Source organism: Oncorhynchus nerka, linkage group LG21 (genome assembly GCF_034236695.1).
Source record: "Oncorhynchus nerka isolate Pitt River linkage group LG21, Oner_Uvic_2.0, whole genome shotgun sequence".
Lineage (NCBI taxonomy): Eukaryota > Metazoa > Chordata > Actinopteri > Salmoniformes > Salmonidae > Oncorhynchus > Oncorhynchus nerka.
Genome location: NC_088416.1, coordinates 25,858,096 through 25,875,367, shown reverse-complemented (window position 1 = coordinate 25,875,367; position 17,272 = coordinate 25,858,096). Strand labels below are relative to the sequence as shown.

The 17,272-nt window shown below is 40.7% G+C and overlaps 2 protein-coding genes across 8 annotated transcripts; one reads left to right on the top strand and one right to left on the bottom strand.

The window, feature by feature from the left end:
- Positions 1-962: 962 nt before the first annotated feature.
- On the bottom strand, positions 963-11,795 carry zc3h7a (zinc finger CCCH-type containing 7A). 7 transcript variants are annotated; one of them, XM_029625442.2, is made up of 23 exons: positions 11,671-11,795; positions 10,614-10,709; positions 10,211-10,250; positions 9,903-10,106; positions 9,640-9,798; positions 9,451-9,531; positions 9,305-9,358; positions 9,151-9,187; positions 6,778-7,175; positions 6,355-6,634; positions 5,954-5,979; positions 5,707-5,851; positions 5,229-5,387; positions 4,891-5,096; positions 4,048-4,148; positions 3,498-3,679; positions 3,092-3,165; positions 2,827-2,963; positions 2,630-2,735; positions 2,376-2,484; positions 2,116-2,249; positions 1,838-2,001; positions 963-1,725 (listed from the first exon to the last, which is right to left on the bottom strand). In XM_029625442.2, the coding sequence occupies exons 1-23, from the start codon at positions 11,715-11,717 to the stop codon at positions 1,536-1,538; spliced, it is 3,129 nt and encodes a 1,042-aa protein (XP_029481302.1). In that variant the 5' UTR covers positions 11,718-11,795; the 3' UTR covers positions 963-1,535. The 7 variants fall into 7 exon arrangements, with proteins under 7 accessions (XP_029481302.1, XP_029481305.1, XP_029481300.1 ...); XM_029625445.1 differs by having other exon boundaries at positions 11,631-11,763; XM_029625440.1 differs by lacking the exon at positions 11,671-11,795 and adding an exon at positions 10,937-10,965.
- Positions 11,796-12,309: 514 nt separating this feature from the next.
- Positions 12,310-15,517, top strand: pla2g10 (phospholipase A2 group X). The gene is made up of 4 exons (XM_029625447.2): positions 12,310-12,465; positions 13,822-13,990; positions 14,729-14,835; positions 15,340-15,517. Exons 1-4 carry the CDS (start codon positions 12,429-12,431, stop codon positions 15,486-15,488), a joined length of 462 nt encoding a protein of 153 aa, XP_029481307.1. The 5' UTR covers positions 12,310-12,428; the 3' UTR covers positions 15,489-15,517.
- The last annotated feature ends 1,755 nt before the right edge of the window (positions 15,518-17,272 follow it).

Genomic DNA, 17,272 nt, shown 5'->3' with positions numbered 1-17,272 from the left:
ATTCCTCCTTCACCAAGATTTCCAGTTGGCACTATGTATTCGGGCAGTTAGTGTTCTCCTGGGATCCACCAAGCCCAGATTTGTCAGTCGGACTCTTAGGTGGTGAAGAGTGATTCATCACTCCAGAGAACGCGTTTCCACTGCTCCAGAGTCCAATGGCGGCGAGCTTTACACCACTCCAACCGACGCTTGGCATCATGCATAGTGATCTTAGGCTTGTGTGCGGCTGCTCGGCCATGGAAACCCATTTCATGAAGCTCCCGGCGAACAGTTCTTGTGCTGACGTTGCTTCCAGAGGCAGTTTGGAACTTGGTAGTGAGCGTTGCAGGCCAGGATAGATTATTTTTTACACGCTATGTGCTTCAGCACTCGTTGATCCCATTCTGTGAGCTTGTGTGGCCTACCACTTTGGGGCTGAGCTGTTGTTGCTCCTAGATGTTTCCACTTCACAATAACAGCACTTACAGTTGACCGGGGCAGCTCTAGCAGGGCAGAAATTTGACTAACTGACTTGCTGGAAACGTGGCAGCCTATAACAGTGCCACGTTGACAGTCACTGAGCTCTTTAGTAAGGCCATTCTACTGCCAATGTTTACCTATGTAGATTACATGGCTGTGTGCTCGATTTTACACACCTGTCAGCAACGGGTGTGGCTGAAATAGTCAAATACACTAATTTGAAGGCGTGTCCAAACTTGTGTGTATATATAGTGTGTGGTTAGCTGATACGTAAAATACCTATCCAGGAATTGTAAGATCTGGCATGCATCTGCAATGTAGTCAAGCAGGAACTGGACTATTCGTCATCCCACAAACCATGGTATTCTTCATACCACATTCAACCACTGATGAAACTTTGTGAAAGTTCTTCCATTTTAGACTTCATGACAACTAAGCACATTGCATAGAATGTCAACCTACATTTTTTAGGCTGCTACATTAATGAACAAGTACAAAATCAATTATTGCAACAAGAAATCAATATTTTATTTTGATTGGTCAGCATCTTCCAAAACCAACAGGCATAAATGCAACAAATTATGGAAGTAATGAAAAAGACCTACATGAACATAATTTGTGAATGGACGCAGAATTCCACTTCAAACATTCAAATCTTCAGACGTATGAATCGTATAAAACAAAAAGGAGACGTCATAAGAACCTTTCTTAAAAACTCCTACAAAACAAGCCTTTTAAGTCACCTTTTGACATAAGAGCTAGTCTGATAGTGTCTACCCATGCTTTGGCTTCTCTGAACAGGTCATCAATCCATTTCATGACAAGCAATCTTTGTGACGCGTCAATGATTGCTACGTTTACGTAAAAGGCAATGGTGCATCTCTTTATCTGTGATAAAAGGAACACAGCTCTGATCATTTGGAACACATGGCCAACTTTGTACTTTCCATTAAAATCAAGCTGTGATCTGCATCTCTCCTCTTAATGGTACAGACTAGAGCCTCCCAAAGGCGAACCTGAACCTGTACCTCTTTTACTTAACACTGCATCCCAACATAATCATGGTCATCAAATCATTACTTTATGTCTTTAAGCAGAAAACTATATTTGCCAAAGTCATTGTCATTTGGGGCTATAAGATGGTCTTTTCTTGCTTTGGCCAGTTTCATCAAAAGGAACTCCCTGCGCTCCGTCCATTCCTTTAGTTCCTCGTTTCCATGAGCCAGTTTACACAACTCCTCCTCTGTGCAAGTGCCTTTAAGGTATCTGTGGAAATGGATGCAGTATCAGAAATGTCAGTCACCAATAACACCATTTCCAGTAACCAAATTAGGCACCAGTGACCTAAATAAACGTTGAATAAGCATAGAAACCTTACCTCTCGCAAACTCTGAAGGTGCCAGTGGGGAAGCGATACTGCCAGCAGTTCTGATCGTCTTCAGAGTTAAACACTTTCTCTCTGTGTTTTTCTGATGTGATGTGCTGCTGCCACTGCCGGTCACTGTTGCAGTTCTTACCACAAAGCCAACAGTGGTTGCCAGCCTAGCATAACAGATATCATCAAGATGATATTAGCATGTTGATGGTTTGTGGTCACTTACAGCATGTTGACGGTCATATAACCATCTGGGCATGGTTAAAACAGAGATTGCTTACCACCTCCTCAGCATAGTCTGTGGGCATGTGGATCTGCTTCCCGTTCTCCTTGATGGCGCTGTTGGAGGCCTCCTCGCTCCAGCCAGGCTTTTGAGACTGCAGCCAGTGCTCATATAGCTGCTCCATGTCAGGAACTAAATGGACACACACAGTTTAGTATCCGATTAAGTTTGTATTACTCATCATAATACATTTATTGTACATCACACAGGCATGAACTGCTGTACAAATACTACAGTCCATCTGTAACATGAACTCACTGTTGTTCTCTTTCATGTATGTCCACAGGTCCCTTTCCTCTGTGCTGTGTGCAAATGTGCAGTTTCCGATGTACTGGCACTTTTTGCCAGTAGACACGTGCATACAAATCTGTAAGTAAAACACACACACACAAAACATAAGCACTTTACACGAGGACCAAACATGATCCTCTCTGGGAGACTCCCATACGAGTCAGCTGAATATGCGGTCAGACCAGTTGCTCTGGGAGCATTTGCAACCCTCCTAGTCCTACCTCAAACTGAGACGGGATGGGCTTCTTTGTTGGGAGAGGGCGGATCGTTGTCCACTTCTTGCGTTCGATGGAACTCACCAGCACCACTCGTTTGTCTTTTGACCACCTGCAACACAGGTCAGATGAAATTCACTATGCTGACCAGGCTTCATTATTCAAATTGTCCTGAAATGGTTTCAGGGGAGAGAACTACTCACGAATGCCTGGCTTTGGCAGTGCAGTACTTCTTGTTCTTGTCTGCCTCACTAACTTGGCCATTTCTCCAACACTGCCCACACACAAACTGCATCTTCAGATTTGGGGGTCCAAACCTCTTCAGTGGTGTGGTGAATTGCTGGAATGACACAAAATAAATGGTTTGTGTCAGGTCATGTGGAAAATCTGCAGTCAAATGAACATTAGAAATACATTTAGGAAATAAAGCATGTTCTGAATATAGTGTTGTGTACAATGACTGTTTACCAGGGAGCCTTGGGAGCCTGCCTCCATGTTCCAAAACCTACTGGCCTCATGGACTATATTTTCAGGAGTGATGCCTATATGATCATAAACAGATTGCAAAGACTTTTAAGAGGGATGTTCACTTAGAAAACTCACAAAAGTTACAAGAAGGTCCTTAAAAAAAAGAAGAAACTCTTTCCGGCTGTATGTAATAACACAAAAAAATGTTCTGGGCTAATAATGTAAGAAATAACACACACAAAAAACAAAATACTGAAAAGTTGCTTAGGAGCTAGAAGCAGAGCTGCCATGTCCATGAGCTACGGCACCATCTTACAACTTGGAAAAGTCATCTTGATGAATTACCAATAACATTCTTTGATTAGATGCTATTTGAAGGCACCTTTAATAGGCGATAACAGCTTACCTAGCTGGTGCTGCATCATCCACACCTTCAGCTCGATCAGGCTGTGGGCATAGAAGCACTCGTCTTCCCGCACGCAGCCGTAGCGCACCTCATGCCGACAGATGTCCATCTGGTTCTGCGGACTGTACGGACGGATTTTGGAGTAGCGCACAGTGTTCTCCCTCAGAATGTGGACCAGGCACCTGAAAAGCACAACAACTCATATCAAGTTCACAACCCCACTGTGCAGAGCATAGAATCATGTTACAATATACACTAGTGGGCTTAACGCAACAAAAAACTGTAGTTACCAAAACTTTATAAAACACACCTACATTCTTCACAAAATTAAGTGTTTGAATTCACATGCAGTTATGCCACAAAACTATACACAATGTTTAGTCGAATGTGTGTTTCCAAAATGAACATTCTTACAGTATAAGAAAGTTTTTAATTACTAAAGGAACCAGAGCGGTCAGCCACAAACCATCAGTTACAAGGTAGACCGCTGCTTAATTCACTTAAAAACCTGTGCATCTCTCAGCATGTGTACACAAGTGACATGGCTTACTTCTGATCTTCAAAGGCATGCTTTGTCACAGGGTGAGAGCAAAGAGATGGGTTGTCCTTATTGGTTTTGCTGATTATTCTGGGTTTGTGATCAAAACACACCTGGAGATCAGACCAGATACATTAGAGGGATGAACAACTCTTACAGAACACTACACACAGTACAGGTTTTAATAAAGAGCACAGCTCCCACTCAGAAAACTGACGCTGAAGGTTATACCAGAGGCAGTAATGTGACAGTCAACGTTAGGGTTATTCCACGGTAACAGAATGACCGCAAAAACAACAAACCGTAATTCTGTTACCAAACTTTGTATCTGCACTGCTCTTCAAGTAAGTGGAAATTGGTAAAAAGTTGTTGTAGTGCATAGATTTGTATGGTTTAACTTGGCAATAATTGTTTTTTTTGTTTGGCATACTTTTAAAACAGAAAACAAATCGTAGTCTCAGCATCATTGTTACCGTGGAATTCTATTGCTCGTGAGAAGAATGAGGATACGAGATGTGGTTAAAGTCAGGTTATATCAGCGGAACTTCAAGTCAAGCGTTCTCTCTATAACACAGTGGTGCTCCACTCCAGTCAGATGTCCTCAGTCCTGCTGGTTTTCATTTCTCCCTGACGCTTAATATAATTGAATGTCTAGAGTCCACACACTATTAATCTGGGCTGATGAAAAGGCAAAACCAAGCATCCACTGCAGCACTCCAAGAAGCAGAGTTGTGCACCCTTGCTGCTCTAGCACAACAATGGCAATGCAATAAGACAGACGTATCAATGAAGACACCCCATTACAGAAGGAACATATCACTTTCCCCCCCCTCCCATTAAAAACGCCCAACTTACCCCGCAGAGGAACATGAATATCCCGTGATGCTCCTGTAGGATCTTCGGGACAGTCAGATTGATCTTACTGGCGGGCCCAAATGGATCAAAGAGAAAGTCTCTGCAGATGAAGCCTTTGCGCTCCAGGGACCAAACATCAATCTCCTCTTGGCAGTAGGCAAATGTGCAGTGACCAGGGTACCTGCACCCCTCTCCAATGGCAACATCTACAAGGTCATCGTTTTAGTTAATAATCCCCATAGGCAGCTGAACACTGGCACAGACGGACCGTGAAGCACATTGTAGTAGTATTGGAGTAGTAGTAGTATTATTATAGTAATAGTATTTTCAAGGCTTACCTTTGCAGATGTAGTATGGTCCAACATATTGGGATTTTGTCGGTCTGGGTCTGATCAGCTTCCATGACTTGTCTTGTTGATTTTTTACCCTTCCAAGTAATATGTCCTTCTTGCATTTGTGCTCTTCGGTATAGAGTGTGAAATCCAACACTCCAAGCCCTAGTGATAGGATATCAACATGAGCTTTCACATACAATAATTATCATGTCCCATACATCAACCCAGTTTCATACTCTTAGATGTCGCACAATAAGCAAAATAGATTTATTCATATACAGTGAACAAAAATATCAAACGCAACATGTAAAGTGTTGGTCCCATGTTTCATGAGCTGAAATAATAAACCCCTGCCCAGTCATGTGAAATCCATAGATTAGGGCCTAAATCATTTATTTCCATTGACTGATTTCCTTGAATGAACTGTAAATCTTTGAAATTGTTGCATGTTACGTTTATATTACATAAAGTATGTTCTTACCAGTTTTGACATAGCAGTTTGAGCATGCCTGTTTGAATTCATGAGTATCAGCCAGGGGATTTTTGGCCAGATCCACAATTGTAGGGAGGGGGGTTACATCTGGCATCCCCAGGGCCATTCCCATTGGCTTATCATGGTCAGTCAACTGGAGGGGAAACAAATGTCAATATCAACAAACAACATATGAACGCAAGGTACTGTGGTGAAAACATCAGTGGGACATGAAGACTAGACAAGCTAGACTCACCTGCATGAATGGATGCTGACTATATCCTAGATTTCGGGGGGAGAGAAAAATACAAATCAGAGACAACATTGACAAAAAGTTTATGAAAAGTAAATAACGAAAAAAATCAAATTTCAGTTGATTGGTTTGTCAAAATCCAAATTTGTTAGCCATTGAGATTCCACTATCCAATAAGAAGTTATTTACATTTTAGTCTTTTAGCACTCTTATCCAGAGCGACTTACAGGAGCAATTATGGTTAAGTGCCTTGCTCAAGGGCATATGGACAGATTTTTCACCTAGTCATCTCGGGATTCGAACCAGCTTACTGGTTACTGGCTCTCAAGAGCTAGGCTACGTGCCGCCCCAAATATAAGATATAAGGATAGTAACAAATGTTCAACACATTCGAGAGGTATTACCGTTAAACTGGCTGTATGCAACTCCTTGCATACCTGTCTGAGGCTCTGACATGGAGAGACTATCCAGTGAATCCAATGGAGAGGAGACCCCGAAGGTGTCCAGACCTAAAGAGTACCCGCTGGCTTGTGGCTTGTGGTAGGGAGGAGGCAGAGTCACTGTGCACTGTGATGTCACATGCATAAAGGGGTTCATGTGAGATGGCATAAGGAAAGGACTAGACATGGAATTTGAAGGGGCACTGGTTGGAAAAGGGATAGGGCCCTTCATGGTGGGGATGATCTAGAGGAGAGAGAACAATACACTCTACATTAGATATTGCTTTAACATGATAGTGAAAAGGCCAAATTTAAAACAAAAACAGATAAAGAACTATAATTGAATGTGCAAAAAAACAACAACCAAAAAAACAACATTTTTCCTACATTAACAGCAATCTCCCGTGAACCAACCATGGGAGATTCTGTGGGCCCGGGGCCAGCTTGGTCCAGCAGATCATCCAGGTCATCTCCAATAATTTCCGCATCGAAGTCCGGGCGAGACTTTTGCATTGGCAAATGGTAAGACTGGGTAGGGCTGGCTCTGGTACCATTGACCAACGTAGGCATAGGCATGGAAATGGGCATAGGCAGGGGCACCAGAACATGAATGGGCTCTGGGGTGTGAACCTCAACAGGCGAGACCGAAGGGATGATGCTGACAGGGGGGGACTCAGCTTCTATTCTCTCATTCCGAGGGGGGTGCACCTTCATGGCGGCCAATGGGTCTAGGTTCGGGGGGGCTGGGTCTGGACCATCAGTTTCCTGCGGGGGCTGATTCACTTCTACAACACAGATGGGAATTTGGAAAGTGCAAACATTATTTTTTGCAACAAGACCTTCCCCCTTTAAAAGGTCCAATGCAGCCGTTTTTCTCTCATCAAATCATTTCTGGGTAACAACTAAGTAACTTACTGTGATTGTTTTCAATTAAAATTAGTTACACAATTTTAAAATAACTTCTTCGCAAACAGCAATTTTGCTAGGAATGTCTGGGAGTGGTCTGAGTGGGGAGTGGAAATGTGAAAAAAAAGCTGTTATTGGCAGAGGTTTGGAAATCTCTCTTATGGATGGGGTGGTTGTTAATCAACAAAACTGATGCGTGTGCAACTATGGGGCAAAACAGACAGGGTTGGCTTATTTTGACACAAAATGTTAATTGAAAACAAATACATTTGCACAAGGAGCATTTGTCTCAAATACACCGAACAAATATATAAAATGCAACATGTAAAGTGTTGTTCCCATGTTTCATGAGCTGAAATAAAAAAATCCCAGAAATGTTCCATATGCACAAAAAGCTTCTCTCACAAATTTGTTTACATCCTTGTTAGTGAGCATTCCTTCTTTGCCAAGATAATCCATCCACCTGACAGGTGGCATATCAATAAACTGATTAAACAGCATGATCATTACACAGGTGCACCTTGTGCTGGGGACAATAAAAGGCCATGTTGTGTCACACAACACATATGTCTCAAGTTTTGAGGGAGTGTGCAATTGGCATGCTGACTGCATTAATGTCCACTAGGGGGGGGGGGGGGGGCTGAGGAGTATTTCTGTCTGTGATAAAGCCCTTTTGTGGGTAAAAGATTCACTCATTGGCTGGGTATGGCTCCCCAGTGGGTGGGCCTAGTGGGCATATGCCCTCCCAGACCCATCCATGGCCGCACCCCTGGCCAGTCATGTGAAATCCATAGATTAGGGCCCAATTTATTTATTTCAATTGACTGATTTCCTTTATATGAACTGTAACTCCGTAAAATATTTGAAATTGTTGTACGATGCGTTTATATTTTTGTTCAGTATACATTGTTACAGTTGTTGGTTAGCTAGCTAGGATATTTTTGCCATATCAGCATAGACATGACAGTCAAAACAAGACATGGTATCAATAACAATATACAGCGAGTTGAAGCGAGCTTACTACAATTCCACACATGGCAGCTTCTTGTCAGTGTTACTAGACATCAGACCGTTCAGAATCATAACAACGCACCCCTTCCAGCCACATCAATGCACGTGCATCATTTACGTGATGTCAGCCAACCCATCTATTGGTCTATTAACTAATTTAGCAAGGCAGTCCAAAATTCCATCCCACCAAAACAGCCTGAAATTTCAGGCAGCCTTTTCAAACAGCTCTTACACTAAAAGGGCATTATAATTTTCATAATAATTTTACAGTATTATTCCAACCTCATGGTAGAAATATACACCAAGTAAACCAAACATTTGGAAAACCTTCCTAATATGGAGTTGCGCACCTCCCCTTTTGTCTTTAGAACAGCCTCAAATCGTCAGGCCATGGACTCTAAAAGGTGTCGAAAGCATTCCACAGGGATGCTGGCCCATGTTGACTCCAAGGCGTCCCACAGTTGTGTCAAGTTGGCTGAATGTCCTTTGGGTGGTGGACCATTCTTGATACACACGGGAAACTATTGAGCGTGAAAGATCCAGCAGCGTTGCAGTTCTTCACACAAACCGGTGAGCCTGGCACCTACTACCATACCCTGTTCAAAGGGACTTCAATATTTTGTCTTTTCCATTCACCCTCTGAATGCACACATTCACAATCCATGTCTCAATCATCTCAAGGCTTAAAAACAGTGGTGGCTGCTGAGGGGAGGACGGCTCATAACGGCTGGAAAGGCGCTAATGGAATGGGATCAAACACATATCAAACATGGTTTCTACCATTCCACTCAGTGTATACAAAACACAAGTAAATTACTCAAACTAAATCACAGAATGTCTTACCAATTTCTATATCTTCCACAGATGTAGATCCATGAGACTGAAACAAATAAAAATAATTATCTTAACACCTTTACTTGCTGGTACACCACGTTCACTTGGTGCAAGTAATCTGTCTTGTGTGAGAATTCCCACAAAGACATGGAACTCCCTTTACCTTGTCATTGGATGCACCTGAATAGCTTGATCCAGGCAAAACATTTAAGGCAGGCTGTTGAAAGAAATGTCTCAAGGTTAGATACTAAGCCACATACTGAAGTAGCCCATGTGCCATAATTCATAATCCACACAGTACACCCTCACCTTACTCCTGACATAGGCTTTACGGATTTTCAATCCCAACATTTTGGCCAGGTCCTGAGTCAATCGTATGACATTGGGATCCTGAAAAAAAACAATCACATATTGACAATAAGGATTATGAACTTAGGACAATAAAAGGAACAATCTACAACAAAAAATGTACGTGGTGTATTTTCTCTGCGGTCTCACCTGATGCACTGCAAGGGAGCACTTCGCTACAGCCTCATAGGCCTCTTTATGCCTACCCAGCTCTTTCAAAGCTCTGGCTTTCCTATAAAGAGCTCTATGGTTTCCCTCATTCAATTGAAGAGCTTTCTCACAGTCTACTAGTGCTTCATCATGCAGACCCTGAAATAAAATTCCCAAATTATACCACTTTTTGAACAGAGAATAAATAATACTTCATTCATAAATGTAAGACAAAACACACCACTTTCTTAAACCTGACTTACCGGTACTATGTTCAAGTAAGCAGCAGCTCGATTGGCATACAGCTTTTCCAACGTTCCAGTAGGTACACTGATGTCTTCCGAATCTGCATATTCTGCTATGCTCAAGGCCTCAGTGTACATTTCTATAGACCGCATCCATTCCCCTTCATTGAACACGTCATTTCCTTCACCAAACAGATTCCTCACAAGGTCCTGAATGAACACCTGAAAAAACAAATTCAACTTCTAAATACCAAAATAAGAGGTGCATTCGGAGCTTCATATGTCATTAATGTAGGTGCTGCCATTTGGGTTGATTGCATAATCACCTCATATCGTTCCTGAGTTCCAGGATAGGGCAGAGTTGACCTAGAAACAAACAAGTTCAAACTTAGAGCTCCTTCCGTTGACACTGAAAACATTCAAGTGTTACACCATTCAAGGACATCATAGAGTAATCTTTTCCAAAATAATACAATTTCAATATTACTCACATTGAGGCACAAGATCCAGAAATAGCTCAACAACATCTGATTTGTTGTACAGTTCCAGGCAGTTAACACTATGCAAACACTTAGGCTGTCTCCTGCAAAAATTAATTGTTATTCTCTTCCCCCAAGACCAGCCCTTGGTGGCTGACAACAGCTCTGTAGCCTGATTTCCCTATGCGCTCAACCAATCAGCATTCCCTAGGTACACTGACTTGGACTGGGGAGTCCTGATCATACTCACTGGATGAACTGCAGCCCATTCTCAATATCCTGCCAGCGACTGCTTCGGTCCTGACACAGGGTTGACATGTTCACCTGTTTCTTTAGGTCCTGGTCTCTGTCAACACAATATGTCATTTTAAAAGTTAGTTAGCTTGCTACTTAGGCCTACTCGGGGGTATAATTGTATCATTGTCAAAACCGTTTTTTGTCGTAAGCCTTTGCATACAGTAAGAATACGTCCAAACATACATGTTCATTAAGTTACTCACTCATTAGCTACTCAAATAAAGACGAGACAATTCCCATCGTGAATTTGTATAACGTTAAACAGGTGAAAATTACTTTTCAGGCTTCATGTGCTCCTGACTCAACAAAGCATGCGAAAGCCTCGAAAACCCCATGGCTTTAAAATTCGTCATGCTTTGAACTTCCTGTATGTCGTCTTCACGAGGTAGTTAGTTCAAAGTAATCGGTCAATATTTCGAGAAGATACAAATCTAACTAGCTAAAGTGAGTCTGCTTACGACTGACAACGAGTCTGGCTACACAAATCTACAGTACAGTAGTTGGGAGAGTTGATCCTGGACGAACGTTATAACGTGTACATTATCACAAGTTAGCCCCATAACGTCAGAGGAAATGTTCGATACCCACTGATATATGTAGCTAGCTAGTTAGCGTCTAGGTCGAACAAATACCTCAACCTAGGTAGGCTATCTTAACTAAATTAGACTAACCGATCTGGCACGAGAAAGATATTGATATTCTAAACACAAACATTATGTAATGTGATTGCTAGATAGCCATGGCTATAGAGTTTACAGTTACATGCTTGTCAAAGATAACGTTCACTAGTAGAGTACCTGTACATTTTTTCTACAGTAACGTTAGCTAGCTTCCTAGCAAGCTAGTCATCAATATGTCGGGCGGGAGATGCAAGAGAGCTAGCTACAGTACACGACTGTTAGCGGTGCAGCTAGATAGCAAACTAGCTAGTTAGCCATCTTACAAATAATGAAATTTAAAATATGCTCACCCTTAAGAAATGTGTATATGTAAAAAAAATAAGTCCACACCTAAATGAGTACAGCTTAAGATGTATGACTTGTTCCCTGGCCAGCATCAGTGATTTCTTGAGTGTTGGGGACACGAATCATGATGTGGCCTGATCTCTGGCCTGACGTTTTTCATGTTTGCTAGATTCCATACTTATTCGAGGAAACAGGGCCCCCTGTTGACCACAAACTGTGTTCTGACTTTTTACTTTAGTAAACTATGAAATTACAGTGCTATCTATGTACATGATGAGATCTTGAAATGTCAACAAATAAATATAATTCATATTCATTATTAACGGAAATATAGCGTTATATACAACCTTTTGACACAGTTGACTTGCTGGGTCTTTATGATCATGTTTTCTGTGAGGAATTGCATGCAATAAGGCTGTTGACGTGATAAAACAATGACCACAGACATTCATTTATTGATCAATTAGACCTACTTCTAGTATTCTACATGGCACATATTCTACATGAACAAAAGTCAACTGAAGTCCTTGGTCTTTCAGAATCTGAACAAAAGTCATTTAGCAATTGGCTTTAAGTAATACTAAAGTATGGACTCTGGGGTGATTCTAACAGAGAGGGAACTCTAACCAAGTTCAGATAAGTGTTCAAGGATTAGTTTACAGCAGATTATTCAGAGAGGAGGAGGGAATGATGCTCAGGAGATTATTCAAACCAGACTCTAAAAAAAACTCTCCACTGCACTAAAAGCCTATGTCCACCAGTGTAAATAAGCAGCAGTGCATGCAGACTCCCTCTTGCACACCATGCCTGCGCTTTATCGGATACTTCTACTGTTCTCTGGTAAATTGCTGATTGAATTTCTTTACCTTTTTAACACATTTTGCAGGGAATGATTAAGAGGGATTGAGAGGGAGTGAAGTCATGTTAAAGGACAATGTTATGAGTGCCTTCAGAGATCTAACATGAAAGGAACTTAGATCTGTTATAGTCTGATGATTCAACTCCTTAATTTCACACAACAATACAACTGTATTATCTTGAAATGGTTGAATCTTTTATTTCAATAATCTTGTGATCTTTATATAGAGCACATTTTATGGTTAAATTTGTACTTTAATACATGTTTAATGATTTAACAAATCACTACCAATGTCAATTGCCATGTCTTGTATGTTGACAACCAATATGCACATTACAAATGAATGTTAATCTGATCTGGGAAAAGATGTTATAGAACTAGACCAGAGTATAAAAGTGTAAAGGGAATTTCCAGCTGAACAAAAAGGAGAGCAGTGCCATAAAAAGTGTGAAGTTGTTTTGTATTTTATTAATTTCATAAGCTATGGTTGTCTAAAAACATCAGTGTCAGAGAAATTATAGTCAATCATAAACACATTTGGTTTAATACAAGTTGCAAAAAGGAGACACCCCAGCATAGAAAACTTTGAACGGGCCTTCTCTGCGAAGGTACTTATATATTAATCAGACCGTATCAAATGTTCTCGAAACATCAGCCTGAGAGGCTTGTACGAAGTCAAAACAAAAGACAGTGACTTTGCCAGCAGCTACAGAATCACGGTGCTCCAAATGTCATTGTGACCTCAGTCCTTGTACCTTCAGTAGCTCTGGCGTCAATCACTATCAAACGATATGAGAACAATCCATAACATTCAGGGACAAGTCTAGTGACCATCAACCCGTACACAAATGAGTGTCACAAATAGAACACTGGAAATCATGTGTCTGACAGAAAGGGAAAACATAAACATTTGCTAAGCATTGTGTTAATTACTCTTAACTGAATATGAACTTCAATCGTCTTAAATATTCCCCCATTACAAAGAGCATCTTTCTTGGAAAATGTGAGGGACTTGCAATTGCAATATTAGGTTGTCACTTCATAAATAGACTTGTAATAATACAGCATGTCCATCCATACACTTTGAACACTTAGACATTCAGAATCATTTTCATATGAGAGACAAATCACAGAGCTACACTTCTCAATATTCACTTGATGACAGGACATATGACTAAAGAGATAGTATGAAGCAAATGGCACATACTAAGCAAGGCTGCTACATCCATACAAGTATAAGCAAGTGCACATTTTGAACAAGATGTGTGCACACATGATTGGTGTACCTGTGTTGCGCTGAGATTCATGTTCTTCTTCTGTTGTTGTTGTTGTTGCAGTGGTAATAGCCTCTATGGCACTGCAGAGGCCTCCACGAACTAAGAGAGGGCTACTGGAGCTGGCAGGAGTCATCAAGTGCAGCACAGGCAGATCAGCCCTGGCTTATATGATGTATGGCTGCTACTGTGGACTGGGGGGTCAGGGCTGGCCCAGGGATAAAGCAGACTGGTGAGGCAGTAGGACAGAGGCGCGATGAGATGTTCTAGCATGTAAAAGTCTGGCATGTTCTGTGAAGCTGATGATGTATTACTGAGCTATATAGTTGTAATGATTTGTTATAAACATGTTATAAACATATATATTTTTTTTGGGGGGGAGTGCCATTTCATAACAAACTCAGATCATTTAGAGTACCACTGAATGAAAAACCCCTCAATCAACTGTTCCGTCTGGTAGGCCACAATAACAACCTGCATTATGCGATGCAGTTCAAACTGCAAAGTGTATCATTTTGGGTTTTCTTTTGAGGTTTTTCCTCTTGTCAATTGGATATTTGGAAATAGACATGCACAACCAGCACTCCCACACTCAAAATCCTAACCATAACTTCCTTCTGTCCACTAATCACAGACATGAATGCCCACAACACCGTTAAACTACAGAACCTCCAGCCTCCAGATCTCTCATATGCCTGCCTACTAACAATAGTTGAGCCCATCCTCTTTCATTTCCTTTTGTGTTAAATAGAGCTGATGTTGGTCCAAGCTACAATAATATGGAAAAACGCCCAGCCTTTTCAGTTAATAGTTTCTCAAACATTATTTATACAATAATAGTTTTAATTGGGTCTTTTTTCAATTTAAAAAAGGGACTGTATTACTTATGTAGTGCATCACTGAGACAGCAAATAGTTCTTATAATGCTCTGTTTTAAGTGTTACGGTAGTGTATTTTTTCCTTCATTAAGGTGCTGTCACAAACATGACTGCTGCTACGGAGATGCAGAAATTGCTGGTTGCCGAACCAAGACAAGAAAGTATCAATGGACATGTGAAGACAGGACTGCAGAATGTGGTATGCCATCTCAGTTTTATGCCCATGAATGAGACATAATGATTAAATCAAGCTGAGTAAGCCTATCCCTCCCCTTACAGAGGTGTGGTCGTTTAGAGAAAGAAAATACTGCATGCTATGACTGTCATTTTTGTATAGTTTTGCTGTTGAAAATGAATGGGTCTTTTCAGTGCATGGAAAATAACAGATGTGTCAGCAACAAACATCTAAGTAGTTTACAAACACTGCAGACGTTATAGGGGACAGGAGGGAATGGGCACGAAAGGAATAATTTCTCACCCACATTTTCAGGTATTTTAAGCTCTCACCATAATTGCTAATCGCAAAAGCACATAGGACAAGCAACGCAGTTCAGGATGTTTACGGTGTTTATTTGAGCGTCAGACATTTTCTAACATTTCTAAACCTCAGAGTGTTTCCTTCACATCCTCCACAGACCACTCCTTTCACATCAGCTGTCATTTAAGGGAACTACTCACCCGCTTAACCCTCTTTTCATTCCAGATGATCTCAAGGACAAATGTGAGAAGATTCTCTGCAAATGTGACAGGGAGGCAGCCAAATGCTTGAGAAAGGCACCTTTCATACGGAAATATGCTATGTGGCCAGACTTTCTCTGTGGGTGTACATTGCCAACATGTAATATCTACTGATTCAATAAATGTACACTTGTTGATTTGTACATTTGCTGTGTGTCTATTTATGTTAATAGAATATCATATGTATCTCCTTCACAACATTATAATGACATGTAACTGCAGTAATACTTCAGGGCATTTTGTATGGATATCTCCTTTTTTCCATTTATATGAAAAGGAGAAACACTATCACAGTGTGACTATGTCATTAGATAAACAAACTGTGTGATGAGGCTCTCCAAATTGAGCATAGTGACCAGAAATTACAAGCACAGGTAACAAACTAGTGTACAAAACAGAGAGAGCTCAGTAGTGGTTACATAACATCCCAGGGTTTATTCTTAGGGGGTGAAATGTTGCAGCCAAGGTGAGATCAGGTAGCCTAAGTACTTACAATAGTGTACTTATACCCGGGTGTGTTGTGCCTTATACTCCCTGAGGCTCTGCCGAGGTCTCGTTTCCACTGCTCTAATCCTCTCTAACTAACCCAGCATGATATTTCACCTCTTAAAAAGGATTCTAAAAGCATCCTGAGGTTTTCACCGGATTTACGTTTTCAACTTAATGTTTACTTTGCTGGAGCTCAGTAGCCGTAAATTATAATATACAGCACGTGACCAACAGATGGCAATGTTGAATGTTTACTGCAAAGCTAAGATGCATGTTCATGTTACAGTTTACAGTAAAGATGCAAACACGTTCATACACTATTAGTAGCATACTGTATACTTACATCTAGCCTAATGAATTCTAAGGCAGACCTGGGTGCAAATACTATTTAGGGTATTTCAATGTCATGCCCTGACCTTAGTATTCTTTGTTTTCTTTATTATTTTGGTTAGGTCAGGGTGTGACGAGGGTGATATATGTGTTGACCCTGTCTAGGGTTTTTGTATGTTTATGGGGATGTTTCTAGTCTAGGTGTTTTTATATCTATGGTTGCCTAGATTGGTTCTCAATCAACGATGTTTATCGTTGTCTCTGATTGGGGACCATATTTAGGTAGCCATATTCCTTGGGTTATTGTCTATGTGTAGTTGCCTGTGTCAGCAATCGGTTTATATAGCGTCACGTTCGTTTTGTAAGTTTGTTTAGTGTTTCTTCGTTTAATTAAAGAGTATGTATTCGTATCACGCTACGTGATGACGAACATGACACAATTACTTACAAAAACACTTGAAGTGAGTATTTTGATATTTTTTATTTGGAAATACAAGTAGTTGAATATTGCAATGTACTTGGAAATACACTTTAAAAGTACTGGCATGTACTTAAATGCTTAAATACACAGAAGTGTATTTTTGAATACAAATATTAAAATACTCTTTGCATTTGTCCATTTGGTCCTAGGGGTATTTGAAGTAACTGAGAATGGCTATTAATATAATTATTAAAGAATACTTAAAATTAAAGGAGTTGATTTGGTGAAATCATTTGAAAATACACAGATATGCATGTATTGAACCCAGGTCTGCTCTGAGGTAGATACATTTCTTGTCTACATTTGTGACACATGACCAGCATAGGGAAGGTCAAATTTGAGGCAACTGAAGTCTGTCTTATACTTTATTTGGGCATGTTTGTCCTGCGACGCTGCATCCGAAATTGCATTCCTAACTTCAAAAGATTAAGCTGTTTAGAATGTCTTGGTATTTCTGTTTTTGGGCATGGCTCTTTGAAATGATTAATGACAACAATAGCCTTAAAGAGAGACATTTCATTAGAAACCCAAACTCATGTAATAAGCTGGATATATCATACAGATGCTATGACTATAAGTAGTCTGTATAGAAGTCCTG

Excerpts from the sequence above, each read along its gene's own strand:
- zc3h7a (XM_029625442.2), bottom strand. The coding sequence starts at position 11,717 with ATGCTGGCCAGGGAACAAGTCATACATCTTAAGCTGTACTCATTTAG. Across the intron at positions 3,166-3,497 it reads GATGATGCAGCACCAGCTAG|GCATCACTCCTGAAAATATA; the intron begins GTAAGCTGTTAT and ends ATGATCATATAG. Across the intron at positions 2,485-2,629 it reads CCATCCCGTCTCAGTTTGAG|ATTTGTATGCACGTGTCTAC; the intron begins GTAGGACTAGGA and ends TTTTACTTACAG.
- pla2g10 (XM_029625447.2), top strand. The coding sequence starts at position 12,429 with ATGCCTGCGCTTTATCGGATACTTCTACTGTTCTCTG. Across the intron at positions 12,466-13,821 it reads GATACTTCTACTGTTCTCTG|TGGTAATAGCCTCTATGGCA; the intron begins GTAAATTGCTGA and ends TTGTTGTTGCAG. Across the intron at positions 13,991-14,728 it reads CCCAGGGATAAAGCAGACTG|GTGCTGTCACAAACATGACT; the intron begins GTGAGGCAGTAG and ends TCCTTCATTAAG.